This window comes from Glycine soja, chromosome 10 (genome assembly GCF_004193775.1).
Source record: "Glycine soja cultivar W05 chromosome 10, ASM419377v2, whole genome shotgun sequence".
Lineage (NCBI taxonomy): Eukaryota > Viridiplantae > Streptophyta > Magnoliopsida > Fabales > Fabaceae > Glycine > Glycine soja.
This window is the reverse complement of record NC_041011.1, coordinates 33,805,602-33,828,973: the sequence shown is the minus strand read 5'-3', so window position 1 is coordinate 33,828,973 and position 23,372 is coordinate 33,805,602. Positions and strand designations below refer to the sequence as shown.

General features: G+C 37.9%; 1 protein-coding gene across 1 annotated transcript; it reads left to right on the top strand.

Moving 5' to 3' along the window:
• The first annotated feature begins 617 nt into the window (after positions 1-617).
• Positions 618-9,112, top strand: LOC114370951 (uncharacterized protein At2g38710-like). The gene is made up of 5 exons (XM_028328355.1): positions 618-881; positions 1,641-1,760; positions 1,909-2,023; positions 6,985-7,078; positions 8,585-9,112. Exons 1-5 carry the CDS (start codon positions 778-780, stop codon positions 8,785-8,787), a joined length of 636 nt encoding a protein of 211 aa, XP_028184156.1. The 5' UTR covers positions 618-777; the 3' UTR covers positions 8,788-9,112.
• Positions 9,113-23,372: the final 14,260 nt, after the last annotated feature.

The window sequence follows — 23,372 nt, the reverse complement described above, 5'->3', positions numbered from 1 at the left end:
GTAAATAAGTGATATTTTAATCTTTTTAAAGAACACACTTTTTTATTGCGTATTTAAATATGTAAAAATATGATAATTATATCTAATGGTTTATAAACTTTACAACAAAATATCAAATTAATCATACAAAAATTAACTTAATATCAAAATACTCTTTGAATATTAAAATTTAATAATAAAATGACCTAAATTAGATGTCATACCACACTTTTATATATTCAAGTTTGTATATTTATTGCTGCAATTTTTTACAAGTTTAATATATTATATTTTTTTAATTTGTCATTATAGTTTTTTTTTCGTTTTGATCCTTACCATGTATGTGTTTTATTTCTTTTCCTTAAAATATGTTAGAAAATGATTTTTTCACTGTTTAAAATATTTTTTTAATGTTAAAAGTATTATTTAAAACATCTTAAGAATAAAAAATAAAATAAATATATCTTACAGAAATTAAATGAATCTTTTAAGGATAAAAATGAAAAATACAGTAAAATTTCATGAGTGAAAAATATATTTAAAGCTTTATTTTACTCCAGTCCAAAAGTGAGTATAGAAGTGTAGAAATAGAACATCTGTTTTATTAATTATTAATTTGATTTATTTATTTAAAGTACTGGTTGCTTGCAAGCAAGAAACAGGGAGAGAGAAAAAGGAGAACCTTCTTTTCTCTGTTTTTTTGTTGTTATTCTTCTTCCAGACCTAAAGACCCAAAGCACCGATTCTGATTTCAAGAATTACATCATCATATCAAGAAAACCTTGGAACTACACAAAAATGGTGTCGGCGAACAAGGAGATGGTCGTGCACTGCTTTGACACCCTCCTCGCTCACTACAACAGCACGGAAGCACCTCCTCCTGCCTTCGATCAGGCTCAACAGTAATCCCTCTCATCTTTTATTTCTTTAATAAATATTTTTTATTAATACTATATACGCTTTTCTGTAAATGGTAAGACATATTTTTTTGAAAATTGTTCTGTTTTTTTTTTTAATTTCATGAGATGGTCCACTGTTTAAATTTTGTGATGTTGGTGAAATTTTCTTAATTTTTTGCTCGGATAAGTAAGTGATTCTGCAATGGGAATTTGCGTGAATAAGGTTGTGTTTAGATAAATCTCTCCATAAGCACAAGTAAATGAAGGAAATAAGATTGTAAAATGAATTGAGCCTCTCTCATATGTTAAAACTAGTTTATGCACCTCAGCTTATGGAGAAGTTAGATGAGAGAACTTTTGTAGAAGTTGAGTGCATAGGTTGATTTTAATGTATGGGAGAAATTTACTTAATTGCACCTTATTTTCTTCTCTTGTAAGTGCTTATAGAAAAGTTTATTCAAACAGGACTTAAGTACAAATGGGAATTTGAAGCAGTGGAAGAGATATTGCGTATTTGGTTTTAAGAAAGAAAAGATTTGTTTTCCCTTTAGTTAAGTCATAGTTTATACCTGAGCTGAGTTATGGAAAAGGATTTTGGGGAAGAGGATGTGCCCAATTTGACAATTTCTTTGCATTGAAATGGATTAATCTCTGATTTTGTAAGGGGGAAATCCTTTTAGCAGTAAATAAAAAAACTATACTTGAGTCGACAATATGATATAATATGGTGTCCTTGTTTCAAGCAACTATGTTTTGTTTTAGTCCATTGTTTGTTACATGGAAGAAAGTGGTGAATGGTGGAGATCCTCGCCTTCGGGGATGTATTGGAACTCTGGAAGCACGCAGCTTGATCAATGGGCTCAAAGATTATGCGCTGACCAGGTTTGTTTATGTTATAGGGTATCTTTTATTTTGTAAATGCAAATTTTGCTTGCTTGCATTTTGTTGAACTAATTTTTATGTCGTTCACACTTGCATTATTAAATTGGTATATTCCTTGTCTATGCTTTGTGCATGCAATATCTTGCAGTGCCCTCAGGGACCGGAGATTTCCACCCATACAAGTTAATGAGCTTCCGCTTTTGGAGTGTACAGTGTCCCTTCTTACTGACTATGAAACTGCTAACCATTACCTTGATTGGGAGGTATGTGCTGATTTACTTGTTTTAGTTTCTGGGATATTGCTGGCAGGACTTAATTGTAGAGATGCTATTTAACCTGTGGTCACATTTTGTATAGTATTAATTTGTGTCTTATAAACTTTGCCATCTAATGTTGATTAACAATTGGAAGGAGATGATAGCTATAAATAGGGAATTAGTATCAGTCAGATGAAATTACTAAAGTTGAGCAGTGTTGTTAAATAGCCACTATAGAGGTGCTACAGCACTATTGTATAGCAGAATTTCTCGGATCCATGATTGTAACTCTGTCCGCTATTGCAGCCACTATCATTGTTGTGGTTGTGGCATGTGTCCTGCATCCTCTTGTCATCTATGATGAGTCTCCAGCCTATTGAACTTTTGAGTTAATATTATAGTGAATTTTATATATTTTGTTTTTATTTGCATACAACTTAATTTTTATACATATATAATTGATATATATTTGATATATTTCAACTGTTATGTGACTTCCACTACATGCCCGCAACGCTATCTGCTCTATGATATAGTGGATTATTGGCTTCCCGCCGTTTTCTGCAATTCACAATTGATAACACTGAATTCGACAAGTATGTTTCTGGACCTATTTTTAAGATGAATAAGCCATTCAGATGAGATCTTAAGGTACTTTTGTTGTGGATTTTCCCCCGGTATTGGTGGGTGGTACTGGTTTGGGTATTACTGTTAATATGTATTCAACTTCTAGCATTTAGGAATCAAGTAATGAGAATGGATAGGAAACTGATATTTTGTTGAATTTATAATAGAAAAATCCCCTTACTGCCACTATTAGGTATACAAGGAATTGATAATGGAATAGAAAAATAATGTAAATACTGTACAAGCAGCACTTCAAGGGACTGAAACCTCCATTCCAAATCAATACCTCTGCTCCCTTTTTTTTAGCTTTCCCCTTTAGATTAATTAACTCACCAATAACAAACTCCCTTATCTTTATTTATTATTCTGTTATATTCCCTATTTCTACTCATTCAACTTAAACATTATGTTATAAGAAGATAAATCTAATTCTATCTTATTCAACTTAAACATTATGTTATTAGGAGATAAATCTTATTCTATCTTATTTTTGTTCATCACTGTCCTCTCCCTCTCCTTGCTCATGTGATTCTTCTTTCTAGTGTATATGTGGGTAACTGGAGGTCTTACATAACACTTTTGTGTTTAAGAACTATGTATTTGGATTATAAACCTGGTTGTCTGTAAAATTTGTAAAGAATTTTTGTGTTCTGTTAAGGATTTGTGAAATTATTTTCTGGTCAGGTTGCCTTGTTGGATGCTGTAATTGTTGCAAATTAGTTATGATGCTAGAATGCTAGGTGTAAAAGATGTTGATGTATGGGTTTTAAAGTGAAGATGGATTTTGCTATTCTTCATACAGTTTTTAAGGAGGAAGGGTCTGTTTTCACTCATGGAGGATGTAGGTTAATTATTTTCTGCTTGCAATGTCATTGGGGGCTTCAATGTTTCTTTTGGAAACTTTTTGCTTTTTTAAGTCTTTGGCATAAGGTGATTAAAAGTAAGCATGGTCCTTGTCCCATAATAAATTGGGAAAAATTCTGTCATATCTCACATGCCACTTTGTAGAGACTCTAGAAATTTATTTCTATATTTTGTTCTTCATTCAAGTTAGGCATATGTTTTTGATGACTTCCATATTTATTTGTGAGAGTAATGATGTGTTAATTATTTGTGAGAGTAATAGGAGTATTAATATCTAGGACTGGCCTCTTTGTAGATTCTCGGTTATCTTTCTCAACACTCTTTGATGGAGTAATATTCTGTCTTTGTGAATACCACGAAGAATGCTCATTCTTCTAGTTCAACAGCGACAACCAAAGTCTTTTCTCACATGGTGGGATTGATTACATGAATCAAACGATGCTGTTGTGTTCTATCCAAAATCAAATTCAAAGTTGTTTACTTCTTGATCCTTTTTAATCTTTTCCTAGAGTTTTCCTTGGTCTACTTCTACCTCTTATTCATGGCCCCATTAGATCAACTATTCTAACTGGTTTTATTGGCCTTCTTCTCACTTGTTCAAACCATCTTTGGCATGATTATAATACAATTGATCACTCAATCAATGATATTCCGACTTTCTCTACATTACAACCACCCTTGATCCATTTTTTCTTGTATGATCACTGACTTATCCAACAATGCTCATTCTCCTTCTATAAAAAAAATAAAAAATAAAAACCCTGTTTGTTGACCACCTTGATTGTTTCAAAATATTTAATTACATTTGAAGTTTGAATGCTTAATAGGTTGATTTTAATTTGGTTCTTGACCTAGCATTTATTCATAAAGAAAAAAATGGGGTAAGAACAAATAATAGTTCACATGATAGTTAAACTAGTTTTTAAATTTTGCTTTGTATGAAATTTATTGTTGAATTTATTAATTATCACGTGATAACTTTCTAATTCATCTTCAGTGTGTTGAGAATCAATTCTGAATATTCTGTATTTATGGTATAAATGTATAATGGAAACGAAATCTCCTATAATAAATTGTATTTATTATTTGAGACTGTATAATAAAGTCACCGCTGTGTATCACAGGCTCACCGTTTCAGCACAATGCCTCTGGTTTCCTTCCTTTTTAAGACAGTGACTTGGTCTTGTAAGGAGAAGACCATTAGAGACTGCAAGAGAAAAGTGGATTCAATATAAAATAGTTTGCTTAATAGGGATAGAGGACGATTGAAGCATACTTTTGGATGAACCTTTAAAAAACGACCTTACTTTAAATGGATTGTTGGAAAATTTGATGGAGCCTGGTGGTGTTGTGTAAGAAAGGGAACTGTTGTCAGGTTACCCAGAGGTTACAGATTCAAGTTGTGGAATCAGCCTCTTACAAATGGTAGATATGGCTGCCTACTGTAGACCCAAGCAGTGGGTCTTGTCCTTCCCTATGAGCAGAAGGAACTCTATAGCACCAAGCTGCCCTAATAGAGTCATGCGATGAAGTTCTGTTTTTAACGATCTGAGAGGAGTTGCTGTTGGAGAAAAGAAAATAGAATATAATATTTTCAGTATGTTTAAGCAGGTTTTATCACTTATATGCTGAGAAGGTTTCTTTTGGTGTCCTTTCATTTCTTATAAATTGGTTGTTTGCAACATGTTTTAGGACAACCTGTGATAGAAAACAGTATGTGTGCGAAAGGGAAGGAAAGTGAGAGAGAAAGAGCAAGAAAATATTTAGTGAGAATTTGGGAGCTTTCTATTGCTGAGAAAGTAACGGATTGAATTGACATACTTTACAATGAAAACTAGAAATTCATTTACCCTGTGTTTGGATAGAGTATTTCCGGAATGACAGGGGATTTGAAATGCAAGTAATTCAATTGAAAGCAATTAAAATTTCTTCAATTACAAAATAACTTGTTTGGATTATTAGTTTTGAATCTATTTTCACATAAATTCAAAATTATTATTAATTACAGATTTTGAATAAGATTTTATCTCTCTCGGCAACATAGCATGCTCAAACACTGAGCATTGCAGCAGTTGCAGTGTTGCACCAACACCACTGTAGTACAAGAAACTCCACCATGATGATTTCTGGTTGGTGGTGGTGTTTAAGCTCAGGAAGATGATAAAGGGAGGTTTGCTGTAATCTTCTCTCTTCGTCGGTGGTTTGGTTCAACTCTTTCTGCCGGCGATTTGGATTCTGTGGTGGAGAGTGTGGAAATGATTGTCCGCTGGTTAGGGCTTTGGTGGAGATGATTGTTGGTGGGTTGGGATTCCGGTGAGGAAGGTTCGCCAAGAAAAGCAACAACAGATGAGCGTTGGGAGGGATAGGGAAGCAAATATGCAGATAGGAGAAAAACATCAATGAATTCGAGACACTCTTCTATTTGCAAATGAGGAATTTTAGAAATTCCACATTCCACCTCCTTTAGTGGAATTTCAAATTCCCAATTTTAACAAAGATTGAAATTCCGGAGAATTCTTTAAATTCTTTGAGTATCCAAATGGAGCATTTCATTAAACAGTAATTTAAATACCCCGATAATTACTTTACCCGCTTGAAATGTCATATCCAAACACACATATTTGGAGTTAGGAATTGACTTCTTTAATTACCACATGAGTGGTTACTCTAATATTCCTGTCACACTCAAGGAGAATGGATTAATGAAAATGGGTTGGATACCCTAAGTTTGTCATGCAACTCAACACCAGTTAGCTTATTTGAGCTGTTATGTGAGACAGTGGGATTCATGTTGATGACCATCTCTTGGACATAAAACAAGTGTAGTTCTGTGTGTACCTTTAAGGTATGAATGATGGTACCTTTAAGGTATCTTTAAGAATACAATGTACCACTTTCCAGTTCTCCTCAGGGTCTGTGAAAGAATTGATAGACCTTGTTCATCCCTGTAAGGCTGTAAATAATCTCAGGTCTTCTGAGAGTGGCATATCCCAAGGAACCTACTATGGACTGATCGAAGCAGATATGCCTTTATCATCTTCCATGTTTGATTTGTAGAGTAGGTGAGACTTAAGCAACACTGCACCATTGGGAAGGTGCCTGACCTCGATACGTAAGTAGTCTGGCAACACTACCCTAATGTAAACTCATTCTGAACTTTAACATGGTAGAGATTTTTTTTACAGTTCTGTTGAAGAAAAGTATTATACTAATTCTGTTAATACTTAGAATGCATTGTATATATTTTCCGGGATTTTACTAGTGATGATATAATGTTAAGTTCTATCAATATAATGTGGAAGTAAATCAGTTGTTTTCTTGGTTTTTTTAATTGTTGATGTTTAGTCTTTCAAATACTCGGATAATACTGACTTGCAAGATATTGTAAAATGTAAAGTGATATAAAGTATTAGTTCTAGGACACTATTGTATTTATAATTTTGCACTTTTAGATTCTGTCAGTTTCTTTCTTGCAGATAGAAAAGCATGGTATAATTATTGAATTTTCTGATCCTGTCTATAACACAAGGTGTAGTGCTACATACCTGCCTGAAGTGGCCGCCAATGAAGGTAACTTATGTTCACTATTGAATATTGTTTTACATTTTGGAAATGACATCATCAGAGTCACCAATTTGAGATGCCACAAATAAAAGTTGTCATGCATTACTTCCTCCACACCTGGCTCTCTAAATTCATTAGAAAGAAAGGAGAGGAAGTTCTTAATTAGGAGGACAAAATATACTCTAGAACATAAAGGTAACACATTAGAACATAATTTTAAAAGCAGAAGCTACCAAATCTCTATCTGAAATGGTAACTTGCTATGCTACAAGAACTGTATTCTACAAATTGTAGGCTAAAATTCTTGTACCATAGCAAGTTGAGGGACAAAGAGGAGCAGTTCCTATCTTCCTTGGGTGGATACAGCAACTGTGTATATTACATTTTGCAATTAATCTAATGGCTGACGTTTAACTGAATCCAGTGAATTATGACATGCTCACTTTGTATGGCTTGGGTTTACTACCAGCAGTATGTAAATTTTTAAGTAGAGAGACTCCGTTAAACACAGAAGCATTCTATTCTAACCAAATGCTAAAAGACTGCATAAACCACACATTGCCCTAAAAATATTGCCTCATTTTTTCCCCAAGCCTTTATCTTTAATAATCAAAAGCTATTTCAAAGTAAATCAACACCCAATATTGACTGAATACTCTAAACAATTATAAGAAGCCACCTACAGTGTAAATGCAAGTTCCCTGCTGCTTATGAAGAATAAACATTTCCAACCTTAAAGAAATAGTATTCATCCTAGTATAAAGTTACTTATTTGCGCCTCTTCTGTTTCTATGTGTCTAACTAAATTTTACTATTCGTCCAAATGCAATTACTTGTCCCTCTTCTCCATTCAACTAATTCATACTATAAACATTTTTAACCTTTGATTTGCTCAATTTTTATGCAACTATTTTTTTTTATTTAAACTTCTTTTCAAAATCTAAGCACAATTTTACGTAGGTTTATAAATTATAGTTTTATGATTTAGTAAAAATAATACCAAGTTTATTTGATTAAAGAATTAGATTAGTGTGTGTTAAAAAAAAGAATTAGATTAGTGATATTTTGTTAAAATAATTAACTTGTATAAACTACTACCCAAAAATCACTAAATAGATGTTATTATATATAATCAATAAACTAAATTAGTGTCAATTTTTTTTAAAAAAACTTCAATAATAACAATAATTGGGCATTCGAATTTTTTTTTTTACATTATTTCATTTGCTTGATAGAAATTTTATATACAAGCCTTATGATTAAGTCTAACAATTTAATATACATAATAACCATTTCAAGTTGCCCAAAGTGTACAACTTCTGGGTATGCCGTAGCTGTACTCTTGGGCTTTTCCTGTTTCTTATATTTTTTCTAACTGCATGGTGATCTTGTAACCATTGTCTTCTGGAATTCCTCAAACAATTTTTTTTTCTTTGAATTTCATCAATTTATGGTTGAAAAGGGTGGAAATGAACATGCATTCCTTGCTTTCCTTCTTTGATTTGGTTTCAGGTTGGACAAAAACCGAAGCCGTTGATTCTTTGATACGTAAAGCAGGGTACAATGGTCCAATAACCGATGAACTTAGGATGCAAATACAGCTAACCAGATACCAAAGCACCTTATTTACCATGCACTATAGTGAGTACGTCTCCTATGTGAAGGAGAGAAGAGGTGAAGCTCCTATTCTTGCGGCTAAATCACCCAACTATTGAATATGTTGCCTACCTTTCTTGAGGCTGCATAATTTCTTTACTAAAAAAAAGAATTCTGTTTTCAAATGAATTACAAAATAAAAAAAGAAAACCCACTTGCCTAGGGTCGGAATCAATTTGTTTGTCTAACCCAAACTACCGAAGTGATTGGTGCAACTTTCTATGCTCTCCAAATTTGTGTGCTTTTGAAGAGACTAAGAACATTGGACTTAGTTCCTAGGAATGTCCTCTACCACTGCAGTTTATGAAACTGCTGCACTGTTGAACTGTTTTATGTCAATCTTATTGATAACAGGAATTTCAATTTCTCCAATGTTGACAAATATATCAATTTGTTTTCCTTACTAATAGAGTAGTCTTACTCCATAAGTGCATTGTAATATTTTCTTTCTCTTAGTCAGATATTAACTCTACTTAATAACAGCTTAATAACAGCTGTAGTTTGCCTCGGGTTAATTATATAGACTATAGTTTACCTGAAACAAACTACAACTAGTTAGTAACTGACTAATAAATAAAAGATTACAATTTACTTATGGAGTAAGACTGCTCTAATACTTAGAGACAGATTTGGACTGCTGTTGACTTTTATAGAAGAGTAAACTTCTAATTTCATCCTCGAAGTATAACTATCTCTCCTGTGTGGTCCGTAAACTACTAAAAATTATTGGAAATTGTCATTAAAGTATGAAAAGTCATGCTAAGTAGTGTCTCCATTATTAGAAAACCTTTTAAATTAGTCTCTAATCTTGAATGAAATATATCAACTTAGGGATTAAAATGGTAGACATTTAATGTTTCGGGTATTAATGAAATATATTGTTGACTTAGTTTAAAGACCTACTTTTTGGGTGCTTTTTCCTATAGATTCAATACTCCGTTGGTGTTTAGTTTTACTATTTTTTTTTTCTTTCTTTTCTTTAAAATAAAATGTTGGGTTGAATAGATTTTCAATAAAGAATTAGTTTTATGTACTTATTTCCTTTTCCATATGCATATTTCAACATCCAATGACCTATATATTATCTAACAAATGATAGTTTAAAAGTATCTTTTAGGCTCAAGTTATAACATTATAAAACAACTTAAACTTTAGAATTTTGAAGTTTATATTTGATTTTTACCTTTAAAGTAGCTTTTAATTTAAAAAGTTAGAGAAAAACACAACCTATGTTTTGACTTAGTAACGAGTCATTGTTAAATTTCTTCCACTCCAACCATGTGAGCTATCCACTGGTTAGGTGGCTAATTTGAATGTATCTTTATTAAGAGAATACTTTCATGCCTAGTATTCAACTGGGTTTAATATGTGTAGTTAAATTAAAATGTGGTCATGTGTGCATGTAAGGTTCTAATTGTGGCAAGGAAACACGAGTAAACGCTACTAGTGTCACCTTATTTTACTTTAAAAATTACTTTCCTCACTTCAAATTTTTTTATCCAAAGACACTCTCTGAAGGACATTTCCTGCAAAATGGATGAATCCCAATATTTTTTTTTCACGTTATGCAAGTTGCATAGGCTTGCATGCAGCCATGTTTAAAAGGTGACGATGATTTTTTTTTTTAATATACAATAAAAAGGTGACGATGATTTTTTTTTGATATACAATAAAAAGGTGACGATGATAAAGCATGCAGCAGTTGCATGGAAGTAGTTTTCATTGCCATGCACATCCTTAACCTTACCCCCTTGTGTATCCAAAGCTTTCAGAAATGTCTCCCTAGTCCAAAGAAGTGTCTTTTTTTTTTCTTGTTTTCTTTTCAATCACATTATTCATCTTAATAATAGGCATTTTTTGGTAGAAATTATGCTCTAGTGCTAATCAATTATGCAACAAAACAAGGGAAATAGCAAAATATTAAGATAGATTATCAACAAATAAAAATAAATTTCCTTGCAGATAAATTTTATGGAATATAACTCATTTGGTGTCAAGACTTTTTGGTCTCATCGTATGGGAAAGAGTCACAGTTGACTATTCTCCTCAATTCCAAGCATCACTCAATTGGTGTCAAGGCTTCATATGGCCGATGAGCACATGTTTGACTACAATCAACAAACTAAAGTTATTTTTGGTTGGGCATATTAACATATATGCAATGCTTCCAAAAACTTGCACGTGATTAACTTTAAACTGGCTTCATTCCACTTCATGTTTCTTGTGGTGTTTGATCTTTGATATTCTTTGAGAGAAGCTACACAAATAAATTGCACATATATAACAGCTTCAGCTCAAAATTCTGTAGATATATTTTAGCTTTTGACATACGTAACATTTAGTCATATTAAAAACAGTTATATTTTTGGTTCTCTTTACTATCCTATGTTGTTGTGCAAATCAAGAAAATTGTTAACTTCATAAATAAATATGTATCTATGTAGTCGGGAGAATAAGGCATTTCAAGTTTGGATTATTGTTTCCACACCATTCAAATTTCTTCTACACCTAACATATTTTTAAAAATTTTAACTTTATCCTTTTTTACTTCTTCTTTGTTCCTACCTTCTTTCTTTTCTTCTTACATCACTCACTTGCATTTTTTGTTGGTCGAGCTCCTCCTTTTGTGTTGTGGTTGCTTTTGTCGAGGTGCATTGTTGCTATGGTTGATTATCTGCTACATTGAGTTTGTGGTTGTCATCGTGGTGGGTGTTACGGTGCAACGGTGGAGGAGGTTATTTTTTACATGTGCAAACTACAAGCGACTGTGTCCTATGGATTGGTAACTCGTAAGAAACATATGGATTACAAATCCATATGATTTATATAGATTGACAATCCATATGGATGAAACGGATTGCCAATTTGTAAGGTTCATACAGATTGACAATTTGCAAGAACCATAAGGATTGACAATCCGTAAGGTTCATACAGATTGTTAATTCGTATGAACCTTATAGATTGCCAATCCATATTGTTGATACGGATTGACAATCCGTATAAGTTAAAAAAATATTTTTAATGTATTTTATTTTATAAATTTAGTTATATTTTTAAATATATTTGTATAAATATTATTACATTAAATAGTTTATTCAAGTGTATAAAATATGAAAATTTACATATAAATTATATGCTTATCAGTTTCAATGTAATATATTAGTATATGTACTAAAAAATAAAAAAATTGTGTCATAGTATATGTTAAAAAACATATTTATTGATATATCTACATAAATGTTTTTTTCTAGTGTAGAAGATTTTAAAATAAATTTCAATGTTGAAGTTTTTTAAAATAAATAGATTTATTTATAAATAATTAGAATTAATTAAAAGTGATAACAATTCATATTTTATTAAGAGACAAATTATTATTATTATTATTATTATTATATGTACATAGAGGTATGAATTATTATATGTCAATCTGTATAAGCTATACGTATGGAATTTCATTAGTTGTTGTTAGTTTAAGAAGATAAGTGGATATATGAGAGCATAATGTCTCAAGAAATTAATATGAATGAAGACAATGGAGACGAACCTTGTGTATTTGAAAAATATTGATTGTTTTGATGCCTTCAATACTTCTCAGGCATTGATATGATTTTGTATTTTGTTAAAGTAAATGAATATCCTAAGAAGACTAAACATGTATTATCTCTTTTGTAGGTATTTGCTACCTGTGAGGTTGTATTGCATTGGGCTCATACTATTGCGTATGATATTGGTTTTGTGGCTGTGATAATAATGTCAATCATATCAACTGGAAAGAGAGAAAAAACCTCATTTGTTTTAATTGGTTGTGAGAGGAGTGGAAAATATAGAGAATACAAGAAAGATTTAGTACGAACGGTGACTGACACTAGAAAATGTGAGTGTCTCTTTAAGCTGCGAGCGAAACCTATGTTGGGAGGTGAAAGGTGGATGGTGAACTTAATATGTAGGATTCATTCATGCATCGACTATGTCATTCATTGGACATCCATATTAAGTCATTCATTGGACATCCATACGTTGGTCGACTAACTAAGGATGAGAAGATTATTATTTGTGATATGACAAAGTCAATGGTCAAACCAAAGAATATTATTCTCACTTTGAAGGAACACAATGCCAACAATTGTACAACAATGAAGCAAGTATACAATGCAAGATATGCATACCGTTCTTCTATAAGAGACAATTATAGTGAAATGCAACAACTAATAGACTAAAGGATGAAGATGTTGTACGTAATATATTTTGGACACATCCAAATCCAGTGAAATTAAGCAATGTTTGTAATTTGGTATTTCTCATAGATAGTACATATAAAACAAACAGATACAAGTTACTTTTACTTGACATTGTTGGTATGACATCTATTGGGATGACATTTTCAGTTGTATTTGCTTATTTGGAGGGAGACCATATAAACAGTGTTGTTTGGGCTCTTGATCGGTTTAGATTTATTTTTATGAGATGTGATGCAATCCCTCAAGTTTGTTACTGACAGAGATTCAACATTGATGAATGCAGTGAAAATTGTGTTCCCTAAGAAAACTAACTTGTTGTTTGGGCTCTTGTTTATCGCATTATATGTATTGGTCATGTGTATGACAATCATTTTGTTCAGGTATAACAATGACCATCTTGCTTGTTAATTTTTTTTTATTATAACATGTGTTATGAACATTTGAATATGTATTTGTCTTTGTAACAGGTATTTCTAAGAGATGGTTGTCCCATGCCGCCAACAGCTTTGTTATGGTCAACACATTGTCATTATTAAGCAAAACAATGGCCTGCTCCTTATATTAGTCGAATGCACCAGTATACTAATTATATGAGGTTGACCACACAACATTTTGATTTAGGAGAAGATTGAACATTTTGTTATTGTTTGGATAATGTTTGTAACTTAAATAATTGTGACAACATGGATAATGCATGTAACACTTTCTAATCATATTTGCATGACGAACACAATGTTTGTTTTCAATCGAACATAATAGTCAAATACAAAATAAATGCAAATGTTAACCATAGTCATATATACATAGTCAATCAAATAATACAAATATTAAACAGTGCTAAGTCATAATGTATACAAATATCCTACAGTACTCAATCAATCCCAACTATCATCATCATCGTCCACCACCATCTTTGTCTTATGTATCCCTCCTTCATCTTGTGTGAACATAAACTTTTCTTGCTCAATGACACCCTTGGCTAATCTTAAACAATGCTCAGTCAAAGTGTATGCATCAATTCTAGTAGTGACCATCCTCATATTAATCATGTGTTCCAAGCTTTTTGTTATCTTTTGGTAAGCGGTCGACGATGTTGGCAACAACGTCAATGATAAATATTGGAAGAATGTAAGAAAAATTATATTAGTCGAATTGTAAATATATTATACCATTGCATGTCGAGGCATGTCTGCATCAATAGATGTAGGTGCAGGTGGTTGTGGCATAGATGATGTGTGAACAAGCAACACAGGTGGATCTGATATAATATATGTATTATTATGCACCATGGGTGGATGTCTAGGAGGCTCCCCAAGCTGTGGCGGACTCATGAATGGGTGAGATATCCTATAAAACAACTTCATGTAGCCTACTACACACTGATCAAGAAAACTATAAAACTCTCTGTCATACCCTAATTTCGTCCAGGGACCTTTGCTTGATGACATGCGACTTTTCTTTGGTCCTTGCAAGGTGCTTGGCACCCATCATTAGGCAATTTGTGAAATTCCAGGACATGCCGGAAAACCAAAAAAATATTGATGCACAATCCGTAAGTTTCCGTGACACACCGGAAATCAAATGGAAGCATCGTTGCATAATTAAGTGAGGTTCCGTAACATTCCGTAAGTCAAAAAGGGGATGATTATGTAATCCGCAAGGTTCCATAACATTACGGAAAGAAAACAAGTATCGTTACGAAATTCGTAAGTTTCCATAACTTTACGAAAAAAGAATCACAAAAAAAAAGGAGAGGGGGGTGTACTTAGTAAAAATGGGGGTGCAAATAGCACCCAGGCCCACTTGGGCCCTCCAGAATATTCCTCCAGAAGGCTGTTGCTTCTACAGCAAGCAACCTGGCTCGCCTGGGCGAGCTGGGCGGCAAGCACCTCCCCTATTTTGCTATAAATAGGGGAGGAAGTGAAGAAGAAAAGGGTTAAGCCCCTTAGGCACTTCTCTCTCTTTCGAATTTGCTTGGAAAAATTGTTTCCGTGAAGAAAATCTAAGCCGAGGCGCTTCCGAAATGTTTCCGTAACGTTTTCCGTGAAGAATTTCGCAAAGGTTTCAACCGTTCTTCGACGTTCTTCATTCGTTCTTCATCGTTCTTCGATCTTCAACGGGTAAGTACCTCGAACCAAGCTTTTCGATTCATTCTATGTACCCATGGTGGTCCACATTGTGTTTTGTGTATTTTTATTCTCATTCCATTTACTTTTTATACCCCCTTTTGACGTGCTTAAGCCATTTTACTTAAGTCATTTCTCGCTTAACTTAAAAATAAAATAAATTTCCACCGAACGTTTGAATTGTATTATCCGTTAACTTCGGTTAAAATAAATTTCGATCGTTCGGTCGTGCCGTAATCACATTGGAAATCAAAAAGAGGTAAAAAATAATATAATAATAATAAAAAAACATCTTTTAGTAAAATAAAGCGGAAAATCAATCGGACATTTTCTCTTTGGGATTTCTCATTCTTAATTGAATTGACTAATAACTAAGGTGAAACTAAGGCTAAAATCAACTTGCCTAATCAAGCTCGTCCACAAAAATAGGTTTTTGAAGTTTGTCATTTCAATCTCTCACTAAGTAAAATGGATCATTTTCAAGGTCCAACGCCTTAAAATGATCACCTCTTAAGTAAAAAAGAATCGCTTGATAAGAAAGAACTACGTAGGTCTGATTTCCTCATCGCAATTGAGGAATACGTAGGAGCATAGGGAAACACCCTTGTCGACCACAAAAAGAGAAAAATATAAAAAGGGTATAAAGGATATAAGAACATAAAAAAGGGAACATAATAAAATCAAAGTCATGTTTGCACATTCGATTAAAGGCTGTCGTCCCTTGGGACGGACGTGTGGGGTGCTAATACCTTCCCCTTGCGTAAATACAACTCCCGAACCTTTCACTTAAAGTTCGTAGATCGCGTCTTTTTCGGTTTTTCTGACGTTTTCCTCAAATAAACGTTGGTGGCGACTCCGCGCGTATTCCTTTCGTGGAACACGCATCCCGCGAGTCTCGCGTCGCCCTCCCGCCGAAGGGTAGGTTGCGACAGTTGGCGACTCCACTGGGGACAATTTTTAGAGAGTTAGGCCATTTAATCTTGTGCAATGTTTTACCGTGACTTATCCCTTTGTTTGTTTCCCTTCATTATGTTCTTGTGTATATAAACTCTTTGTTGCTTTTAGTGCGTTTTAAAATGTATGCATGAGGTAAATATTTATTCATTTGATGCACACAAACACCAACACTATTTGCACACACTGTGAGTGAAAAAGGGCCCTATACCCGGGTTCATGGGAACATAAGGAGCGGAGGTGAATCTGTGATCATGCTAGGTCTCCGACTTGCTTGATTACAGTGAACCCTCATCTAGAGCTTTTCTCTTTGAGAACTTATTGTTGCTAGTAGTCCCTACTGCTGCAATATGTTTTTCGAAGGGGATGATACCTCTAGAAACCATCAAGAGAGATATGACTACCTTGGGGATTATTGCTAAAAGCCTAGTTAGTTCTCTCCCTTATAGGTCCCTTAAATAGGGGCACGAAGCAAACACGCTGCGTGCCATTTTTCACACTGCCATGCATAAGTATCATATACCCTTTTGCTTATGTTCAGTGAATATTGTCATACTATGTACATTCCCGTATTGCGTCTTTTGCATATGCATCACATATGGGTTCTGTCTTGATCCCCTCTGTAAACAAACCAACGGAGGGTCCGTGTCGCCTTCTTAAAAACGTATGTTGGGGCGCTTTGCTACCCCTAGACGTTGTATCTAAGAAGGAGACAATTCCTCGGGCCCCCGCACTCCTAGATTGCATCTGTGTCATATGCATTCCATCATGCATTCATCCATCCCACCCATGAGATATCGGAGTTTTGATTTGCACCAGCTTTTGTCTCACTTTAGTAAGCATGGGAACAAATCAAACCGGCAAGAGGTTCTACCAAGTCAAGGTTAAAAGCCTAGATACCACCAGCATCAAGGAATTAGGGCGGCTGATGAAACCTCTCCAAATGCAAGCCTTCCGCAAGACTTACGGAAAGATCTTAGAGTTGACCATAGCAGAGGTGTCCATAAAAGCCATTGCATCACTCACCCAATACTACGACCAGCCTTTGAGGTGCTTCACATTCGGAGACTTCCAATTAGTACCAACCATTGAAGAATTTGAGGAAATTCTAGGATGTCCTCTCGGGGGAAGAAAACCATATCTTTCATCCGGGTGTCTCCCCTCTTTGAGCAGAATTGCAACTGTGGTCAAGGATTCAGCAAGAGGTTTGGACCGCATAAAACAGACTCGGAATGGCATAGCGGGCCTACCACGGGGGTACCTAGAAGACAAGGTGAGGGGTATGGCCAATCAAGGAGATTGGGTCCCGTTTATGGATGTGTTAGCTTTGCTAATTTTTGGGGTCGTCCTCTTTCCAAACGTGGATGGTTTGGTGGACCTAGCAACGATCGACGCTTTCCTTGCATACCACCATAGCAAGGAAAGTCCGGTGGTAGCTGTCTTGGCAGATCTATTTGACACATTTGACCGAAGGTGCGAAAAGAGTAGCGCACGAATCATCTGTTGCTTGCCCGCCCTCTGTGTTTGGTTGGTTTCGCACTTGTTCCAACAAGACACAAGGCATCCATGTCCGCTCCTGAGCCATCGCTCCTGTACTGAAAAGAGGAGAATAGATTGGGACCAGCTTTTGGCTGGGATAGGAGGTAGAACAATCAGTTGGTTCCCCCGATGGAAGGAAGGAAAAGAAGGAGTCCTTTTCTCATGTGGAGGATACTCAAACATTCCGCTGGTAGGAACGAGGGGTTGTATTAACTACAATCCCGCGCTCGCTATAAGACAACTAGGGTACCCCATGAGGGGAGCACCGACGGAAGAAAGCATGTCTCCTTTCCTTGTAAGGGATTTTGGCGCACAAAATTTCAAGGCTATACAAAGAATCCACAAGGCATGGGAAGCCCCGTTAAGAAAAGATCAAGAGCTTAGGGGCATTCGTAATGGCATCATTGGTGGGTACCACGAATGGCTGAAAGTTCATATACGAGGTTTAGATTGGCTCGCCAAGTTAAAAGTCGTCAGCGAAAAGAGTTTTGAAGCACCGGAAGAGGACGAAGAAGTCCAAGCTCTCAAAAGCGAGTTAGGAAAGGCGAAACTTGCCAAGGAGAAGTTCAAGTTGGCCGCTACACACATTCGGAAGGAGTGTGCCAGGTTACGGGAAGAGAATGCAATTACCGCGAGAGCCCTTGAACAAGAGACCAAGAGGGCTCGCAAGGAAGAGTATGGCCGGAATAAATTTCGCGGAGCTCTATGGGGTAGCAATAGTGAACTCAAGCTGCGAAGGGAAGAGAGGGACCAGTCACGAGCACATAGCATGGTTCTGAAAGAGGAGTTAGTTGCTTGTTCAAGGTCCAAAAGAAGCTTGTCTCAGCGTTTATGCGAGACGGAGACCAACATGCTAGCTATCATCGCCAAGTACCAAGAAGAGTTAGGTCTAGCCACGGCCCACGAGCAAAGGATCGCGGACGAGTATGCTCAAGTATACGCGGAAAAAGAGGCTAGAGGAAGGGTGATCGACTCTTTACACCAAGAGGCAACCATGTGGATGGATCGATTTGCTCTTACCTTGAACGGGAGTCAAGAACTTCCCCGCTTGTTAGCCAAGGCCAAGGCGATGGCAGACACCTACTCCGCCCCCGAAGAGATTCATGGGCTTCTCGACTATTGTCAGCATATGATAGACTTAATGGCCCACATAATTAGAAATCGTTAGGAAACTTGTATGGTCTCTCAGACCTTGACTAGATACGACTTTCTTTTTGAAATAAAATGAGTTGGTCCCATGTTTCTACTCCAAAAGCTTGTGCAAATCAAATCACTCCTACATTTCATCTCTAGCATGCATTTTCTTTCTTTCTTTACCCACTCCTCACGTTTGGTTTTTTAGGGAAAAACACCATAACTAAACGCGCCACAAGGCATCCCTATCGCACCAGATCCAAATCTAGAACGATGGGTGATCAAGAGGAGACACAGGAACAGATGAAAGCCGACATGTCGGCTCTGAAAGAACAAATGGCCTCCATGATGGAGGCCATGTTAGGTATGAGGCAGCTCATGGAGAAGAACGCGGCCACTGCTGCCGCTGCCAGTTCGGCTGCCGAAGCAGACCTGACTCTCTTGGCAACTGCGCACCATCCTCCCTCAAACATAGTAGGACGGGGAAGGGACACATTGGGGCACGATGGCAGCCCTCACCTGGGATACAACCGAGCGGCTTACCCTTATGGATTGCCGCCCAACTACTCACCACCCGTCTTGCAAGACGATGCGGGCCATATTGCTTCTCCCGTCCTTGAAAGAGAACCCCCTCAACAGCCCGACGAGGCCCACAAAGACCCTCAAGACTATGCTCGAAGGGATGTCGAGTTCTATCCCCCGATCCCCGAAGGGCCGGCACCCAGCACGTTGCCTCAGCCCAACATCGCAACACAACCAATAGTTTTGTCCACGGAAGGACCATCCCCGGCAACTGAAGAAAGGAGGAAGCTCGATCTCCTTGAGGAAAGATTGAGGGCCGTGGAAGGATTTGGGGACTATCCATTCGCAGACATGACGGATCTTTGCTTAGTACCCGATGTTGTTATTCCCCCGAAGTTCAAAGTGCCGGACTTTGACAAGTATAAAGGGACGACTTGTCCCAAAAACCATCTCAAGATGTACTACCGTAAGATGGGCGCCCACTCTAAGGATGAGAAGCTATTAATACACTTCTTTCAAGATAGCTTGGCCGGAGCCGCGGTAGTGTGGTACACTAATTTGGAAGCTTCCCGTATCCGTACTTGGAAGGATCGGATTACTGCCTTCCTAAGGCAATATCAGTACAATTCTGATATGGCTCCCGACCGCACTCAACTGCAGAATATGTTCAAGAAAGAGGGTGAAACCTTTAAAGAATATGCGCAGCGGTGGAGAGATTTGGCGGCACAAGTAGCTCCTCCCATGGTTGAGAGAGAGATGATCACCATGATGGTAGACACTCTACCAGTGTTCTACTATGAGAAGCTAGTAGGTTACATGCCGTCCAGCTTTGCGGATCTAGTATTCTCCGGGGAAAGAATCGAGGTAGGACTGAAAAGAGGAAAGTTTGATTACGTTTCCTCCACGAGTGCGAATGCCAAAAGAATCTGGGCAACAGGGGCAAAAAGGAAGGAAGGAGATGCCCATGCCGTCTCTTCAACACCCGCGTGGGTCAAACCCCAGCAAACACCTCATGGTACCCATCAGTACGCGCAACATCACCCGAGCTTCTCGGCTCATACCGGGAATGCCTCTAGCTCAACACCCGTGCAGCCTAAGGCACCCACCCAGAGGGAAGCTCCCCGAGTTCCAACTCCGAACACGACTCGCCCGGCCGGTAATTCCAACACGACAAGGAACTTCCCTCCGAGGCCATTTCCGGAATTTACCCCACTCCCAATGACGTACGAAGACCTTTTGCCATCCCTCATCGCCAATCATTTGGTCGTGGTAACTCCCGGAAGGGTCCTCGAACCCCCTTTCCCGAAGTGGTATGACCCTAACGCAACTTGCAAGTACCATGGGGGTGTCCCAGGGCATTCCGTTGAAAAATGCTTGGCCCTTAAATACAAGGTCCAACATTTAATGGATGCTGGATGGCTGACTTTCCAAGAGGATCGGCCCAATGTGAGAACCAACCCGCTCGCCAATCATGGAGGGGGAGCAATTAACGCCGTTGAGTCCGATAGACCGCGCAAGTCTAAACCTTTAAGGGATGTGGCAACCCCTAGGAGGTTTATCTTCGAGGCCCTACAAAAGGGAGGTGTGATTCCCCATAGTGGGTGTAAGAAGGATTCCTGTTTGCTACATTCCGGCGAGCTGCATGACATGGAGACGTGTTTGGGAGTAGAGGAGTTGTTACAGCGGATGATAGATCAAGGTCGACTGGAAGTCGGCAGTGAAGGAAAAGAAGAGCAGCATATATGCATGCAGTCCACGGATGGGAGCAGTGTTGCGAAGCCCAAACCCTTGGTGATATACTTCACTAAAAGCGCAGCTTCGCAAAAGCCCGGACACCCCTTAGTAGCCAAAACTGTTCCTTTCCCGTACCAAAATAGCCACGCAGTCCCATGGAGATATACACCTCCGAGGGAGAAGGAAGAAGAAGCCACCGATGTCAGCTCGTTGTCAGCTAAAGTAACAAATATCACGGGACTGAGTGGTGTGACCCGTAGTGGTCGTGTGTTCGCGCCTCCGGACCTACCAGTCCAACCCGCGGACGTCAAGGGAAAAGGAAAAGTGGTGGAGGAACAAGATGGCGAAGCACCCCACGCTTCGAATAAAGATATTCCGGCAAAGGGCCCCCCGGAGAAAAAGGATGGTAAAAAGGAGGTGTCGCTAGAGGAAGCCAGCGAGTTCCTCCGGATAATTCAGCAGAGCGAATTCAAGGTTATCGAACAGGTCAACAAAACCCCGGCCAGGGTCTCGCTGTTGGAGTTACTTATGAGCTCCGAGCCTCATCGGGCTCTGCTAGTAAAAGTTCTGAACGAGGCCTATGTGGCCCAAGATATCTCGGTAGAAGGTTTCGGAGGGCTGGTCAACAATATCACTGCCAACAACTATCTCGCCTTCGTCGAAGAAGAAATCCCTGCCGAGGGGAGAGGGCATAATAAGGCTTTGCACGTATCAGTCAAGTGTATGGACCATATCATAGCCAAAGTGCTCATCGATAATGGTTCCAGTTTGAACGTGATGCCTAAGAGCACTTTGGAGAAATTACCATTCAATGCTTCCCACTTAAAGCCGAGTTCAATGGTGGTTCGTGCCTTCGACGGCACTCGCCGAGAGGTTAGGGGAGAGATCGATCTCCCAGTACAAATAGGCCCTCACACCTGTCAAGTCACCTTCCAAATAATGGATATTAACCCCCCCTACAGCTGTCTGTTGGGGCGCCCGTGGATCCATTCAGTGGGAGTTGTGCCCTCTACACTCCACCAAAAGTTGAAATTCGTAGTGGAGGGGCACTTGGTCATCGTGTTAGGCGAGGAAGACATCTTGGTGAGCTGCCCATCCTCTATGCCTTATGTGGAAGCCGCAGAAGAATCGTTAGAAACCGCTTTCCAGTCTTTTGAGGTGGTCAGCATTTCCTCCGTGGATTCCTTCTCTGGGCAGCCTTGTCTGTCCGATGCAGCAGTAATGATGGCCCGAGTTATGTTAGGGAATGGTTACGAACCCGGAATGGGTTTAGGCAAGGACAATGGCGGCATAACTAGCCTGATAAATGCCAAAGGAAATCCTGGGAAGTATGGTTTAGGCTATAAGCCCACTCAGGCGGATATGAAAAGAAGCATCGCGGGAAGGAAGAGCCGTGGTCAAAGCTCGCGTTGGAGACAAGAAAGTGAAGGAAGCCTGCCCTGCCACATAAGTAGAAGCTTTATAAGCCCGGGTCTGGGAGACAAAGGTCAAGTGGTCGCGATATGTGAAGATGATGTTCCGAGTACATTGGATTTGGTACGACCATGCCCTCCTGATTTCCAGCTGGGAAATTGGCAAGTGGAGGAACGCCCCGGCATTTACGCAACGAGCATAATGTAAACCTTTACGGTTTTAAAAGCTCTATAGTTGGGCCTAGGCTTTAGAGTTTTTCCTTTTGTTAAGGCTTTGTGTCTTTTGTTTTTGAATTTATAATACAAGGATCTTTCTTCATCTGTTCCTACGTCTCTACCCATTCTCATTCATTTTCATGTTTACTTCTTTTTCTGAAACGGCAGATCCGATGACGAGTCCCCCGAAGGTACTAATACCTGGGACCCGCCTATCGACTTCGAGCAAGAAATGAGTCAAACGGAAGATGAAGGAAATGAGGATGTGGGACTTCCCCCAGAATTAGAAAGAATGGTCGCCCATGAGGACCAAGAAATGGGGCCTCATCAAGAAGAAACAGAGCTGGTAGACTTAGGAATTGGCAGTGGAAAAAGGGAAGTAAAGATAGGTACAGGTATTACCGCACCTATCCGTGAGGAATTAATAATCCTGCTAAAAGACTACCAAGACATCTTTGCTTGGTCATACCAAGATATGCCCGGTTTGAGTTCTGACATTGTACAACACCGATTACCTCTAAATCCCGAGTGTTCCCCGGTAAAGCAGAAACTAAGAAGGATGAAGCCCGAAACATCCTTAAAGATAAAAGAAGAAGTGAAGAAGCAATTTGACGCTGGATTTCTGGCCGTCGCTCGGTATCCAGAATGGGTTGCCAACATCGTGCCAGTCCCTAAGAAAGATGGGAAAGTACGAATGTGTGTGGATTATCGGGACCTGAATCGGGCCAGTCCCAAGGACAATTTTCCTTTACCACACATCGATATCCTC